Source organism: Cupressus sempervirens, chromosome 2, assembly GCF_028749045.1.
Source record: "Cupressus sempervirens isolate cs-2001-9-10 chromosome 2, ASM2874904v1, whole genome shotgun sequence".
In the NCBI taxonomy this organism is placed as follows: Eukaryota; Viridiplantae; Streptophyta; class Pinopsida; order Cupressales; family Cupressaceae; genus Cupressus; species Cupressus sempervirens.
The window spans coordinates 749,853,576-749,871,565 of NC_143119.1; the positions used below are offsets into that span (position 1 = coordinate 749,853,576).

General features: G+C 34.8%; 1 protein-coding gene across 10 annotated transcripts in view; it reads left to right on the plus strand.

Moving 5' to 3' along the window:
• Positions 1-17,561, plus strand: part of LOC149575589 (myosin-11-like) — a 329,180-nt gene extending 311,619 nt beyond the window's left edge. For 5 of the 10 annotated variants that reach the window (XM_089815351.1, XM_089815350.1, XM_089815355.1 and 2 more), the window contains 4 exons: positions 15,397-15,453; positions 15,570-15,650; positions 15,766-15,842; positions 16,104-16,651. In XM_089815351.1, coding sequence (XP_089671477.1) covers positions 15,397-15,453; positions 15,570-15,650; positions 15,766-15,842; positions 16,104-16,230 — 342 coding nt within the window. In that variant the 3' untranslated portion in view covers positions 16,231-16,651. Of the gene's footprint in view, positions 1-15,396; positions 15,454-15,569; positions 15,651-15,765; positions 15,843-16,103; positions 16,652-16,764 lie in introns of those variants that run through there. The other 5 variants (XR_016360187.1, XR_016360189.1, XM_089815352.1 and 2 more) reach the window with 3 other exon arrangements.
• The last annotated feature ends 429 nt before the right edge of the window (positions 17,562-17,990 follow it).

Below are 17,990 nucleotides of genomic sequence, written 5' to 3' on the forward strand. Positions count from 1 at the left end.
TTACCTACATCAAGTTTCATTGGGAAAAATGAACTGGAGCACACTAATCATGAAAAGGAGGAAAGTTGGAGATGAAATGCATCAATAATATTGGACGAGTAAACCTAGATAAGTTGCAATGTAGCATCTTATAAAGGGATCAAACTGAACTCAACTAAACATTTCTGAAACGTAAGACTTAATTGGAAACTTATGATGACATGGAAATGGAGGACACTAAGAAAATAAAAGCATTGAAGGCAACTAACAGATATAGGGCACTAGTAGAACTAGACTTTTATTCTGCTAGCACCACTACATCCTGATGATGGATCACAGAGGGTGATCCAAAACGTTGATGCAAAAAGTATCACACAATTGCATCTAGAAGCTATCTACATCAATTCATAGATTGTGGAACAATGTAATCATAGATCTAAGTTAGAAGAAAGAAGGAAAAAACAGTTTGGTTAAAAGTCTGATGGATTTCATGCACTAAATAGACAAGGGGACCACTTAATAACAAAAAGGTTAGATAATGAATTCAAAAAGTTAAAACTTTAAATCACTAACCAATATCTCTTAAGCATTCAACATGACACAAAACAACGTTTCTATAGTTTTAAATTTGAGATAATTTGGTTCAAGGGTCTGAATTTTTAACATAAGATAAAAGAACTACTGAGAATAGATTTAAGGGCTTTAAGACATGGAAAGTAAGATAAAATATTAAACATGTGAAGAAGGTGGCCGCTGAATAGATCATAAAAGCATTCATCAAATTCTTCTAAAAGAAAAGAAAATGATGAATAAAATGACATTAAAGTAGCTCAGAGATTTGTAAGAGGAACGAATAAATGGGGCATTACAATGGAAAGTGAAAATATGGAGGGTGTCCAAAGCATATTTAGAATGGGAGAATACTTAGAGAAAATAAAAAGGGTATGTGCAGGTTAAAGGCTTTAATTACTTGACGCATAGAAGCAAACATTCAAAAGATCGGTTTAAGTCTTAACATCAGTTTTGATAGAGCTGTGGAAGTAAATCTAGGGTTAGTAGGATGGGGGCAGTGGAGGAAGGGGAAGATCTTTAGAGATATTGATGGACAACCTTTGTCTTTTCAGTAAAGACTCTCTTAGAAGGAATCAGACAGGGTATAAGCTTAAGGTGGAAGGAGACTTTATGGTAATTACTCAAGCAATAAAAAATAGGCAACCATATTGGAAAATAAACCTATTGATGAGGAAATTAAAATAGAAATTAAGAATTTTGATTCATACAGTATATCAAGAACAGGCAACAAAAATGGTGTCAGCATGCTAAAAGCTTAAATTACTTTAAAAAGCATGAAAGAAACCTACCTCCCACAGATATGTTGAAGGTCAATTTTGATGGAGTTGTGAAAGGAAATCTATGGTGGGGAGAGGGGTGGGATATTCAGAGATAATTTTGGACAAGCATTGTTATGGTTTTGAGTTCACTTGAGTTTGATTAGAAATAACAGGCTAGAAGTAATGGCTCTCATAGTGATGGAATAAGTGTTGAGTAAAAATGGATGGCAGAATTTAAGGTAGAAGGCAACTTAATGCTAATTATTCAAACAATAGAAAATGGTCATTGGTGTTGAGTTTTCGAGATCGCTGCAATTGTAATAGCATTGCCATTTAATTTTGGTATATGTTTTCCAAATGACAGTGATATATTATTTATATTGAGAATAAGCCATGAAGAGACATGTCTATTCGTTAATCTTATAATTAATATAATAACAAATTTAATCTCTCTCTCTCTCTCTCTCTCTCTCACACACACACACACACACACATAAATTATATCTCATATATAATTATATATAAGTTTATCCGACAGAAGCTATCAAACATCAACAATGCCTCTTAGCTAGGGAGGATAAACACAAGACAGATATTACACCATTGGTAATATTAGGAATGACAAACTTTTAAGGATATCTTTGATTAGAAGATATCCACCATTTTGATATCACATTTGATATCATGAGTATTAGCCTTTAGAATATATGATATTCACCAAATACTCTGAGTAATGGTCTCTAGAATATCAACACTTGATATTCACCATGTACTCAATAAGGTAATGGTCTGTAGAACATGATATAATATTCACCATTTTGATATCACAATTGAGTATTGGTCTCCAAAATATCAACGTATGATATTCACCAGATACTCTTTGAGTAATGGCCTCCAAAACATCAATTTACATAACATTCACCATATAATAAAAAATATTTATAAGGTATGTGCACACGCATTCTCATAATGCTTACCATATAAACATCGACCATGCAAAGTATAATCTATCATGATCTGCATATAAATCATAAGATATCCATCATAATAAAAAATCAAGTTATTGTAAGATCGTCGCCTTTCAATAACTTTTGCAAATACAAGTGACATCATTTGGGAAGTTGTCGCTTCTTCATGATGTACACAGGGGGTAGGCCCATTAAAATCACATAGTCAAGGGGTATATTTATGAATCACAGTCCTCTTGACTACTACAATTTATTGATCACCAGAAAATCCATCTCAATATGATTTGTTCCCTTTGAATAAATATGACCGAGATCACGAAAGGTTGATTGAATCATATCCTCTATCGGCTCCCTCTCTTTCAAGGTTGCTTATAATAAAATGTCATACTCCCTCTGAATCTCAATCTCCCTCTTTTCCTGCGAGAACATTCTTGGAAAAGGTCAAGGCAAATAATTCTTATAGTAATAAGCATTACCTTTAATCACATATATAGAGATTATTCATTAATCCAATCATGATACACAGGGCTATGGGGTTGGTCTCATATACCAACACAATAGGATCAATATTTCATCATATAAAACCATGTATGATTAAATCGCATAAATAATCAATAGTTCTTCATAGAAGATTATATTCACTATCACATACATAAAATGAATAATAATCAATCACATTAAATTATGGAATCTTATAGTTAAATTCATTGTCACATTAAAATAAGGAAACTTAAATGTATGAATTATATTGGGGTTAGATGCACTTCACCTATGGTGATTAATCTTGTTTCTTTGGTAATATCTCTCTTAATAGTCCCTTATGTGGACTTGTCAACCGATTCAGATGGTTTGGCAATGTTGGGTATGTATACAACTTTAATAGGGGTGGGACCTTATGGTTCTCCTATGAATAGCTCTATCCAATCACAAATTAGTAAGCGGACAATTATTGGAAAGCAGCTAACCTTTGTTTATCATGAACTCTTTGTGCATGTACATTGAACATTTACGCAAACCCATGATATGCCTCTTTATTTGACTTTTCCTTCTATATTTTACTTCGTCCAATTTAGCAATGTTTGCGATTAATACCACATGTAACAACTTTCACAATCAGGGCTAGACTCGTCTTTTGTGTCGTGGTGCTCCCATGGGGCAATATTTGCTAGACCTTTATAAGATACCTTCTCATTTGTCTCCATCACTAATGCATTCAAAACCCACTACTTGGCCTCTTCTCCGGAATTTTTTGTTGTTCGTATCTTTTATAGATCCACAACAGCATACACTTTAGCATGAAAAAGTAGTTGTCAATCCTTGATAAGCCATCGGACGGGAGAGTCATTCACAACAAAAGAAATTTACAAATATATCTTAAACTATTCATACCAGATAATAGGCACGTTAAGGACATATTGCACACTATTTGATAGAAGAGGAATAACATCGGAGATAAACAATTAAACATAGGACTCGAAAAATTATTGTCATCTCCACATTTCATCACCCAATCACAATTAGAGGAATAGAGAGAGACGACAATTATAAAGTAGATAAGTAGGAGATATTTTCCACATCAAGTCAAATTGTGATATTGCTATTAGGATTTAACTGTGTAGTTTTTGAGTCAAACTCATTGACCCATATATCATGAGTAGTGATTCACACATGAATCCATCTCTCATGAGAATAAACAGAATACTTGGCACTCATTGGATGTAGGTGATTGTCATGCCCAAAATAATGGGGCAAAAACATACAATTTTTTATTTATTTATTATTTTTAAAGATAATTAATCCACTAAATTAATACATGTCACCTAAAAAGGTTATGGGAAGATTTAGAAATGAATGCCAGTTGTGACCCAACATGATGTAGAGCTGACCTCTAGTTAGAGAGTGATATCATAATTCGAAAAAGGCATTAGGTTCCTTAGTTCCTGGGTCACAGTAGAATTTTTAAGCTCGATTGATTACCTAAGACACATTAGGTTTTGACATGATCCTATAAATTTGTTTTACAAGTTAAACTATAGGTAGGTTGAAAAGCAGACATAGGTTTCCCTTAGCAATACCTTAATACTTTACCTCAAACATTTCTTACTCAGGGAAACTTTAATGTTTCATTAAATCAAATAAAAGAGTAAATAAAATTTTCTAATACTAATATTAATTTTACCTTATTACTAAGTTCATGATCCAATTACAAAGAGAAGATACATTATCTATCCCTAATATAACATCCCAACTAACTATCCTTACTACCTACCTCATTTCACTTTCTAATCAAAACAAGCGATTATTTATAATAAAGCAACCATATACAACTTAATTAAAAAGATTTAAGAATAACTAAAACATTAATACTTTTAAATCATAAACTAATTAAACATACTATCTTAACTATTATCTACTAACTAATATCTAAAATAACATTACTTTCGTAATTACGTTCTACTTCTAACCCTTTTAAATCTTATATTAAAAACATATTAAAATAAATTAAAATAAATTAAAATAAACTAGAACAATACTACTAAAATACTAATTCTATTTACTTTTTAAGAAAAATTACATAAAACCAATCTTAAATTTCAGTATACTAAATACTAACTAAACTAATTATAAATCCAACACTAAACAATTAACACTTTATCTAACACTAAAATTCTACTAACCTTTACTAACACCTAACCAACCAACCATTACTAATCCTAACAAACAACTAACTACTAAAGTCTATTAACACATTTTAAACTAACCCTAACTACCACTAACCCCACCTGACCTGCTTACCCATTTGCCAAGTGGGCGGAATTCTTCCTAGGTCTCCTCCCCCAAGCAAGGCTGGCTGCTCCCCAAGAAGGTAGGCCCAACGTGAGCATGGTAATGCGTGAGGGGGGAAATAAAGAAACGCCAAGGTCAACTTTATCCAAACAACATAAGGCATTATTTGAAGGGGAGACAAGTCACCTTTCTCATATGGGTACCACTGTCCAAGGCAGCCGAGGAGTTGATGTCTTGGTACATCTGGCAGAGATAACAACTGCCCAAAATCGCATGGGAGAAGGTGCGGGTCCCTATCGAATCAAATTTCATCCATAGTTGACCAATGCATTTAACAGGTCACTTCATCCCAAGAAAATAAGGGTTTGCATAGATTTAAAGTGGGAGATCTTGATTGTTATAAGGTATTTAAATCAGCAGAATGAAATCTACCTTGAACTCCGCTCTTCCTCCTTTACGATGTGCGCCCACTTTTGATGGGGAAGAGAGTTATGGTTTAAAGACTTATAGGTGAGGAGGGATAAGGTAAGACAAATAGTTTTCATTGATTTATTTTTTTTGTATTGTATTTTATAATTTTATAATTATTATTTAAAATGGTGTCATGCCCAAAATAATGGGACAAAAATAGTGATGCTCATAGAGGTGAAGCACCGGAACTTCCCGGGAGGTCACCCATCCCAGTACTACTCCAGCTCGAGCGCGCTTAACTACAGAGTTCCCTCCATGGTTAAACCCACTCTGCTTGCAACCCCATTTGCAAAACCTTCACCAAATGTTGTGCCTTATGAACCATTCATTAGAAAGCCTCTTAAGCTCATCAATTGATAAGTAGGAGATATTTTCCATAGCAAGTCAAATTGTGATATTGCTATCAATATTTAAATGTGTAGTTTTTGAGTCAAACTCATTGACCCATATATCATGAATAGTGATTCACACATGAATCCATCTCTCATGGAAGTAAATGGAACACTTAGCACTCATTGGATCTAGGTGATGCTCACAGAGGTGAAGCACTGAGACTTCCCAGGAGGTCACCCATCCCAATACTACTCCAGCTCGAGTGCACTTAACTACAGAGTACCCTCCATGGTTAAACCCACTCTGCTTGCAATCCCATGAATCCAATGAGTGCTAAGTGTTCCATTTATTCTCATGAGAGATGGATTCATGTGTGAATTACTACTCATGATATATGGGTTAATGAGTTTGACTCATAAACTACATAGTTAAATCCTTATAGCAATATCACAATTATAAAGTAGAGATTCCCAACTACTAATTGTTATCCATCTCCACACGGTAGAAGTGTTGCATCATATTATGTTGCACACCATTATACTAATTTGGATTAAGGAGGTTCTTTTTAATATCAATGGCATAGTGCTCGACGTGCTCCTCTATGTATTGTGTGACTTGATCTGAAATATTTAGAATCATCAAAGTGATCCCCTTATCAAATGTTAAACACTCACAATGATGTATGTAAGCGAATAGCATTATAAGTTCAGCTTGTCGCTCACCAATTAACATGCCTATGATACCAACAATGAGCATGTCAGGGTGATCTGTTTGTCCCGTTGGTGATTGCTGTTATTTAGTGGCTCAGATATTTGGTCGCTGTGGCAATATATACTCTAGTTTTATTGTCCTAAGGTATTCCATATTGAGGATTACTGGTTTGACAGATATGACGAGCACTCTTCAAACATCAATTCTCCTATGTCCAATCTGCCATATCAAGCTTTGCACCAATTCTTCATATTAAAGCAACACATCCAACTATCGCTGCATGAATTTCCAATGTAGTTGTTTCTGCTCTTTATAAAATGTATTTGAACACTTATATTTGCAGCCTGGCTTTGATAGCATGTTGGAGTACTAGGATTGCTTGGTATATGTTTTCCAAATGACATTGATATATTATTTATATTGAGAATAAGCCGTGAAGAGACATGTCCCTTCATGGGACATGTCTATTCGTTAATCTTATAATTAATATAATAACAAATTTAATCTCTCTTTCTCTCTCTCTCTCTCTCTCTCTCTCACACACACACACACACACACACACACACACACACACGCACATATCTATTCGTTAATCTTATAATCTAAGTTACCGATTCTGGTTTTGATGCTGATGCGGGTGTGGGGTGCTGATGCGTGAATGCGTGGATTTTTTTTTGGGGGATTTTGGATGCGTTAGGGTGGTCCATATATATATATATATACAAATTTTATTAAATATAAAATATAATTTTTGAATAGCAATTTAATTATATTATTAAAATCTTAAAAATCATCATGTAAAATATTTATATTATAATTACTTATAATATAATACTCTTTAACTTCATAATATTATTTTAATAAAATATTATAAGATTTTCAAATATTGATTCATAGATTTTAAATTCTATTATAAAATTATTAATAACTATATATTATAATAATAAGATAATAATTTAATAAACTATAATCTATAAATATAGAAAAGTCATAAAAAATTAAAAATTAAAAACCTAGCACTCGGCTCTAGCAGCTCACGGCAAAACGAAGACGGGCAGAACAGATGGAGGAACTATTTTGCCAAAGGAGGAATGCAATTCAGTAGACAGTCACAGCAGAGCAAGTCATGGCACAGCACAGTCAAAGTACAGAAAAAATTGGCAAAGTTGACACAAAAATTCAGTCAGCAATTTGTCACGCTTACACTAATAAAAAGCTCAAATAACTGCAGATTTATCCAGGAGAATAAAATGGAAAATTTTAGCGAGTTTTTGGAAATTTTTGAAAATTGGGATAACCCGAACTTCAAGCTTAGACGGCATCCGCAGAGGAAGATGGTGCTTCCTAACACCAGCCCCCACGCATCCTCCCACATCCGCACCCGCATCCCCCTTCAGCCCAGATGCATTGGTAACTTAGCTTATAATAAATAAAATAACAAATTTAATCTCTATCTCTCTCTCTCTCTCTCTCTCTCTCACTCACACACACACACACACACACACACACACACACACACATCATTATTATATTAATTTTTCTCATATAACAATAAACATATATCTCAAATATAATGAACACATTATAAATTATATCTCATACATAATTATATATAAGTTTATCTGACTGAAGCTATCAAACATCAACAATTGGAATATTGGAAACTGAAGTATAATATTTTTGTTGAGGGAATTAAAATGGAACTTAAGAATTTTGGTATAGTAGCAACATATAATGGACAGGAAATACTTTTGCAGATCTACAGTCAATTAGGGGTGGAAAAGTCAGATAGGATGGTTTAATCTACTTCTTTTAATGGCATTAAAACCAATGTTAGAAATCTGCACAAAAGGCTAATTCAGAAGAGCTTGATCTTAAATAAAAGTTGTAAAATACGGAATTCAATAAAGGAATTATTTCTGTGGATAAATACTGGTCTTTTCTGCGCTAAGTAGCACCTTCTATGTTTGAATCAATCAGAAGAATGATAGAAGAACTGCAACAAGATGCATGATAACATTATGTAAATAGATTATGAAACTTATCCTTTTCATGACACTAAAACAAATTCTAGAATTCTGTGGAAAAGTGGGAGAGTACGCTCTTCATTTGAAGTTGTAAAACATTAATTTAAACGTGGAAAGATTTCTGTCAATAAATAATAATCTTTATCTGCACTCAGTTGCAGCTCTTATATTTGAGTCAATCAGAGGAGAATGATAGATGAAACGCAATCAGGTTCATGGAAACATGATGATGTCATTGAAACTTTAAGGAAAATATGATTGTTTATTATCCTTGTCTAGAATTGATTCCCCAGAATAACGTATTAGCCTATCCTCTTCTAGTTTACATTGGCTTTGATAAACCTATCCAACAAAGTAATTCCATGATTAATTTACTAACTAAACTAATAGGATTAAATCTTAATTATATGATCCTATGCCTTTGACTGAACTTGTAAGAACCCCTGCTTTTTCTACTTTATATTTTTAGATTAGTGTTAAATGCATCTCATCAAACAGTTGACCTGAAAAGCCTAAACTGAAATTTCTAATCTCTTTTGTGCCAAATCTTGTTATAAAACATGAACCCTTTGCAAAGTAATTTTGTCAAACACGTGTCATTCTAAATAAAGTACATTACTTCACTAGGCTATCATTAAAAGAAACATATTGACAACATATATAAAGTCTGAATTGTTAAACAAGATTCATAGGCATTAAACCAAATAGTTGGCATGCAAACCTTTATTACATCAAAGTATTCATAATGCATACAAATACAGATTTTGACACTCTGAAATGTTAATACAAAATTAGAGAGAACATGGTAATGAAATGTAGCCCATGGTATGCCAAAAAGCTCTCATATATATGTTGCCGCTCTCTGTAAACCCTCACATTGGCTGTATGAAGAAAAATTAGCTGCTTGAGACCCCAACACAGCTTAGAAAATGCTGTGAATGGTGTATAGAAATAATGCCCAGCTGAGACCAATCTGCAGTACATTAAAATGGACGCCTAGGGCTAGCAATTTGCAGCTTCAAACAAGATCAATTGCCCAGAAATTTTCGTCCAATATCTTCAGTTTCAGCAGTATATCACAACACAATTCATTGGCAGAAATTAACACACTCAAAGTGCATCAAATTTGAGAGAAATTCACAATTTCTCCAGCTATCAAACCTTCAAACACTTGAACTCACAATTCATCAAATATCAAATGCAATTGAAATGAATCCATCCATGTCTAGAGGCTTGCTTTATAACAAATTGAGCCAAGAGGCTTCTTCTTCACGCCAATGGCTAGTAGCTTCTTCCATACACTTTTCAGCTCAATGCAAACTTTGCTTTTGGTTGCATATTTGAATTTGAATAAATAGACCCTTCCAATGATGACTCAACCTACAACTTAAGTGAAATTATAAAGTTAATTTATAACTTTATAATAAACCATTTAATGACTTAATAATAACTTGGCCACTAAAATAATATTAACTTCCAAAATAAATATCTTTTTGATATAGTGTCTGAAACAGGAGTCACATCTATTATTTCCCCTTGTGACCAAATGCACTTTCCAAATATAGAAAGGGTCCCTCTCAATCATCACCAGACTTATCATGTCATGTCCCCATTTTTGGTGACAGTTCGATTTAATTAATTTAATTAATCTGGTTGTCCAAAATAATGCACATTTTATAAGGACGACTAATTAATTATTTTAATTAAATAAATAAGTGATATTAAGTTAATTATTCATAAAGTTATCAAATAAATAAATATTAAAAGATAACTTTATATTTAATTAATTTAATAAAGTGACTTGGATCATAAAATATTTAATAAAGTCACTTAAGAGATAAGATCGAAAATGTTCTAGAAGTCTCTAGAGAAGATGGAGAGGAAAGAATAAATAGGCCCCCCGGGGCTCCATTTGAATCAGGCAGTTTTTTATCTCTCCTTGTTTCAGATTGTGATTCACTCACAGGTGCATTGTGGAACCTAGGGTTTCTGCAATTGTCACAGTTGGCCATTGAGAACGATAACTCTCAATAGGTACGCAATTTTGAGGGTGTGAAATATCATCTAAATTATTGCAGATTGGAGGTGACATTCAGTCATTTCATCAGGGCGATTATTTGTGGCTTAAGGCCAATTTGATGTTCTGGCATCTTTATCCTTTGAAGGATTCAATTCAGATAATCAGGCCAAGGGCAGAATAAAGGACATCTTCCGCATTTCATATAAAAGCTTGCAATAAGAATAGGTCGGGAAAAGGAGAGCGATACATCCAATGGTGAAGCACTCCTGAACATTTATTGAAATACCGTATTCCCGAAATTGGGCCGGCTAGAACTGGAGATCATTCTAAGACTTGCGAAATGAGCAGTGGGCAGCGTTTCCATATAACTGTTGGAGCATCGCTAACAGGCGTCTTCATTAACCTTTCCGTCACTTCCTAAAAACCAGTAAAAATCGCATGGAATAAGGGAGTTTGCGGGTGTATTGAAGGTGAATAATTTTAGCTGTGGTAATTTGAAGGAGTGAAGGGTTTATTTGAAGACAAGCTTCAATCATCATATGGGAGTCTGTTGCACTCAAAGGTGCATATATTGGTCGATCCTTCTCGACTGAGGGAGCTATCAGATTTGGGAATTTGTGAGCTGGCAGTTTTTACAAAAAAATCCAGCTTCGAAGGAGTCTATCCCCGGTCAATAACCAAGGGAAAAAACAGCGTAATCGTTCGCACTCCAATCCAACATTTGAGCGACCAGTAATGGTGAATTGGACAGCACTGCCATGCATCGTAATGTTTCCACTCAGCAATTGCTAGACGCCTTTCCTCTCATGCATTGCAGTCGTTGTTCAAGGACCAGTTGACATCGCAGAAACTGGAAGGGGCGAGTTGAATTTATTATTTCCTTGCGGAAGGACCAAGACGAGTTAGGGCCGAGACGGAAGTGTAGCAACGTCCAGCTTAGGTGTTAAAGACTTGTGCGACTTCAGGCCATCGCTCCAGCATTCGGGAATTCACCATTTCTCAGCATCACAAAATCCTGCCTTTGACTGCGGGTTACACACGGGTTTCACACCGCCGGTAGCATCAGTCCAAGACGGCTTCCATATTGCATTGGACCTGAAGCATGGTTTCCGTTCAGGGTAGGGAAATTGAATTGCCACAAAACCGGCCAGCATACAAAATGCAGAGCTCCAGAGTCGACCAGTAAAATGACACTCAGACGGGACAGTGGCTTGGCAGTACGTTAGCGGCATCAGTTTGGGATCAGGCAGATTCGATATTAAATCAATAGCCCTTCATAATCATTGATGGAGCCGGCGATCTCAGGTTTTTATTCCTATATAGTCCGGGTCATTGTGTGATTATTGGATTAAGAAACATTGATTCTTTCATAAACATTATTGGCATTATTATCTATTGCTTTGGTGAATTAATTGAGATACTTCCCTTTGCATGACAAAATTCATAGTACATTGTCTTTCATAGTACAACTCCGACTACAAATTTGACATCAGTTCATCACTGGTTCTTAGCGACCTTGATTGCTAATTGTTTGACGAAATGTCAAACCCTTGAAGCTTTAAGATTTTGGTGCTTAAAGAGTCAATAATCCGTGAGGGTTATTTCAGTGGTATCAGAGCGTGTTTGCAAATTAATTGACGAATTGCCACAGTACAATATTGGGATTTAGTGCTTTTATAGTAAGGGTTATTTCATATCATGAACAGTAAGATCATGAAACTAAGCCCAAACGAAGTCCAATATGAGCCAAATGAAGATCAAACTGGAACATACTGTATTGTAGAGACCCTCCCATAACTAAGCATCTGCCTCATAAGTCCCTCTATCCACAATAATTAGCCTTCAAGGGTCAATTACAGGCTAACACCACTGCAGAACAATAACAAACTAAATTGGGACATTATAGACTTTTTTACTCAAACTATTAAACACCACGTATAGAAGCAAACTAAAATCCTCATAGGCATTAAAACTAAGACTAGATTTCTGGGCTGAAGCACACGAGCTTACTCTTAGTTAAAAGTTGTAAAACTTAAGATTGAGAAGAGGAAAGGTTTTTGTGGATAAATAATTTCTTTTACTGCTCTCAGTAGGGCCTTCTACATTTGAATCAATTAGAGAAGAATGATAAAACAAGAAAGAATATTATGGACAAAATATCAAAGATGGTATATATGGTAGAAGTTGGACTGGACTATACCTTTGGTATGTGATAACCCCAAAATAAGCTCCTAGTAATGTATGTAATTTCCAAAATTAAGAAATTTATATTTGGAATATGTATATGAATCTTACCTTAAGAGATTATCCGAATGGAGAATATATGATATAAACCTACCTTTATTTTTTGTATATAGTATTTCATATAATATATGAAATATATATACAATATTTGTATGTTATACAAAATGCAGTTAGAAGAAATAAGTAATTGCTTAACCTATGCAAACACCTACACTTGTAACTTAAGCTTAATTCATAACATATAATGGCCAAATTAAATATTACAAACTATACAAATTCCCAATATAAGAAAATCCCAATCGCATGAGCAAAGCGACACGATTGGTCAAACAGAGGCATTTAGTCACCATATGCATATGATTGTTGAAGTGATCGGACTGGCCATGGAAGAAGGATGAGAATAAAAAGACAAGAAGTCATCAAAGAAGATATAGAAAGACTCGGCGATCAAAGTGTTAGAGTGGGGTTGCCGTTGCACCAAAAGATTGATTTGTCAATGCCCAATACAACCACTCAACTTATAGTACATAGGAGGCGGTTAAGCCCTTGTCACAAATCCCGAGGGGAGCACTGAACAAATTTCCAACAGTCTCCCCCTCAGTGTTACTCGAGGATTTGAGGATTTGAACTTGTGACCAAGCTTTGATACCACTTGTTAGAGTGGGGTTGCTGTTGCACCAAAAGACCGATCTGTCAATGCCCGATACAACCACTCAACTTATAGTACATAGGAGGTGGTTAAGCCCTTGTCACGAATCCCGAGGGGAGCGCTGAACAAATTTCCAACACAAAGCAGAGGCAACAATTGATGACAGACAAAGTTATAAATTGATCACCAAAAATGTGAATAACAGACACGATGAGCACAGGCCAATGGCAATGGGACTGGCCATGGAAGAAGGATGAGAATAAAAAGACAAGAAGTCATCAAAGAAGATATAGAAAGATTCAGTGATCAAAGCAGAGGCAAGCATTGACGGCAGACTAAAAATAAATCGATCACCGAAAACGTGAACTACAGACATGACGAGCATAGGCCAATGCACAGGTAACTAACATAGATCACTCACGCACTCGGGATATATGCAGGAACTGAGTGGGCATTTAGTCTACACTAAATACGTCCATTTGGGAGGAAACTACAAGTACAGAAACTAACAAACATTGCTGATAGCACATCAGACATTGTGAATAGTCAACACAAATAGAAGCACAGGCTATACTGTACAGATTGCCACTGTGTTTTCCAGGGATATTGTAATCATCCAGAACATGCTGAGAAAGAATTGACCCCAAGATGGTAAGGTGAGTGGGACAACAACAGATCACCATAGGTGAATACACATTGGGGATTAAGGAACAGTAGACATCTGCCAGCCATTAGAGACATACATATAAGTGAGAGATCCATCTCTAGAGAATACAGAGACATTAAGGGTAAGGTAAGTTTAAATGCTAAGAGTCAATTTCCTTAGATATTATACGTAGAGACCAAGTAAGAGCTTGGTAGAGGAATTCAGTGATAGAGGGCATTCAAGAGCAAGTGTCAGGATTCTTCAAAGGGAATCCTAGAGAGAGATTTGTTGAGAATCTCTAAGAGACAATGTATATATATGTAGTAGTGGTCAGTCATTTGTATATGTCAGAGAAGAGTTGGTAAAAGGTGGGATCTCTTATCAAGTAATATTCAGAGATCCCAAAGGCCTTCGGGAAGCATTTCTCGTATGACGATTGCCTAATCGAGAATTTAATTCTCATTAGAGGGTTAGGTAATCGGAGGAGAGTTCCTTCTTAAGGATTAGGAGGGGTTGGTTAAGGGTAGCATTTAGGTCTTTTCTTTTCTCTAATTTGTCGATATATATATATATATTTGTGTTATGCTAACATCTTGTTGCAGGTTCCAGCACTTATCCTTGAAGTGAATACTGGGGACATTACATGGTATGACACCTATCATGGAACTTAAATAGACTATGCCTTTTCTACGCTAGAATATTCACATGCTAGGAGAATCTGCTTTAGGTTACTGACAGGATGCCTGCAATTGATCGTATAATAGTGTCTTACCTTTGAATCGGATACACTGTTTAGTTGATCACTTATATTAAAGCAAGTTTCAGTATAAAATACTAATGAAATAGTATTCTAGTGATTGCATTACTGAAGTGCATATGAAGATGCTTATTGTCATTATGATGGCTTCTTTTAGTTTTATTTCCTTCTTAATTCAATTTACCTTTTCTCATTTAGTTACCAGTTGGATGAACATCATCCCCCTAACAGGTAGAATCTGCTTCATATTAAAATTGCAAAATTTATACAAATATTACCTTGCATACGAAAATAAGATCCGGTGATCCTGATCAGCAACTATGCATTCTGAGAATGATCATTGATACTCTTTTCGAAAAGCACAGATGATTGATTAATAGTCAGATCTGATGCAGCATTAAAGTCATAGTAGTGATATTATATATTTACGTTACTTGTGTCAAATAAACCAACCTTCATCTTCTTCTTTGCAGGTGATACATCAGAAACTAAAGAAATCTCTAAATGAAATTATGAACGATATCTGTCCAGTATGTGCTCCTTCATGCAGTGCATTTTTTTGCCGCTTATTACTAGGTTTACTGTATAGATCAAATTGCAATTTATGATGTGATTATTAATTTCATTTGCTGGGAACTACCATTAGGTTTTAAGTGTTCAGCAGCTATATCGGATAAGCACCATGTATTGGGATGATAAATATGGAACGCAAAGTGTATCAAATGAGGTGAAGTTAGATATTTTAAATTGAATGTTTATTTAGCAAGATTCTATTTGCTATAATGTTGAATTTTTTATTGGTTAGCATTTTATTTTCTAAAGCACGTAAATCCCATTGTTAGGTTATTGCAAGCATGAAGAAGATGATAACTTCACAACACAACTCATCCAATTCATTTTTGTTGGATGATGATTCTAGGTAAGAAATTATATCTTCTGCACTAAGTTGAACAAGTTTAATCAGTTCTGGTCAATTTAGCATAGTGTAATGATTTTATAGATATAATTAGTTACTTCCTTTGATGCTTAAAATCTAAGTTTTGGTTTCCATTGTCTCTTCTGTGTCATACAAAAGCATGGACATTTTAATTTTTATGTTTGTTCTTTGTAAGCATTGAAAAAGTTTATGGAGGGAGTACTTACTGATATGCCTGAACTTCTCTTGCACTTCTGTTTGTAGCATACCATTTACTGTTGATGATTTGTTGAAGAGTATGCCAGATGTAGATCTGTCAGATGTAGGGACACCACCTCTTCTCCGTGACATTTCAGCTTTTCAGTTTTTGCAACAGCACACAAAATCGTGAGAAGGTTGTAACATTTAATTATTCTCTACTTTCCTTGAGTCTTTGGGAGAAAGTAGTTTTTTTCTCTTGTTTTAACAAACCTGGGATCAAGAAAGGCTCAGATTCATTTCCTTGAAATTGTGCATAGAATATTTTTCTATGGGACCATTGTATCATATGTATTATGAATAGGTCATTTGGCATCCATACATGCAGTGAAAATTGATGATGGCTGTAGGAGCGCAACATCTCTTCTTAGAGAATCGGAGAACTCTTCTCCACAATTTTCATTGGACAATAAAATTGTTTCAAGATACCTCGCAACAAGTATATTGTACGAGTGAAGGCTCAAAAAGAAGCTGTAAGATGAATCATTGTATTGAACTAAAAGTACAGTGTATTTTTTGCCAATGCAGGGTGAAGAAGCATGGTTTTTATTGCATTTTGGCTGAATTTGCATCATATGTTATTTCTGGTAATGAAATCCTTGAGAACCATGACAACAGAGCAATTAATATTGATTTATAAAAGCAACGTTTCTTTATTGTCAACCAGGCTAAAGTCTTCGATCAAGAAGCCCACCCTTCCCACACGCTGTTATTCGTTGACCACATGATGTAATGCCCGTGACATATTGGTAAATCTGATCGTCTCCCATAAAAGTAAATAAATACAGAATGTTTTCCATTTTTCTTTGCCAACTGAAGGATATTAAATTTGCATTTTTAATAAAATAAAAATAATCGTATATAGTATAGGATGCATGTCACATACGAACTGTAAAGATCTTAAACCTTGATTACAATTTTAGGTGAGTAGTTTTACAGAAGCAGTCGTCATTTAAATAAATAAAATTCAAAGATAGATTCGCATGTTTGAGATTTGGAATAATGTTTAACTAGGTATGCCACAGGGTAAATACTAAAAATAGAAATAATGTTTAAATGAAAACTAAGCTGGGTACCGGACTTGTTCGACGAGATCATTCTCCCGTTTGGAACTGACTCTTTATAGTCACCCCTAGACTGAAATAACTGCAAGCTGATTAATCTCAACTGATTCATTTAGAAGAAGTTCTTGGATACGAGGGATTTACTATCATGTTCAGAGTGATGTCATTTTGTGGATTGCTGTGCAGGGTGCTGGTATGCTGCAATGCATGGACATATTTACAGAAACTGTTTTCTGCAATTTGTATTACTCAAACTGAAATATAAAATTATTCATAACTACTCAAGTGGGTGGGCTGAAACTGAAACACATGAGTAGATAGCTGCTATTTATGAAGTCAACCATTGTAATTAAAGATTAACTATGGAACAGATCAAATAAAAAGATTGCTTTAAATATCACGATTGATTTCAAATGAACTTCCAGATTGATTTCAAATGAACTTCCAAATCCTTCCATTTAATTGAGCAGGGATTGAGCATTTCTAGCACTGTGCAAAGCGTGGCACTGGTTGTTCTAACTAGTTGTTCCAGATGAACATGGCAGAATACCTGCAAATTGTTTTAGATTCAGATATTTTTCTTCTTTCAAGAAGATATTGTTTAACACAGAGCTACATGGTATGTGTCTGTTTCTTAACGGCCGGGTCCTGTGGAGCAGACTGCTGCTCCTAGTTGCACTGCACAGATGATCCCATGAGGGTTCCTGACGATTTCTATGCAAACAAAGAATTCTCCTGCGAGAAGATGAAATGGCTTACTTTTGCTGCTGGAAATATCCGCAGGCCTTGAGGAGGCAATTGATGTTGTTTTAAAGTTTAGTTTTAAAAA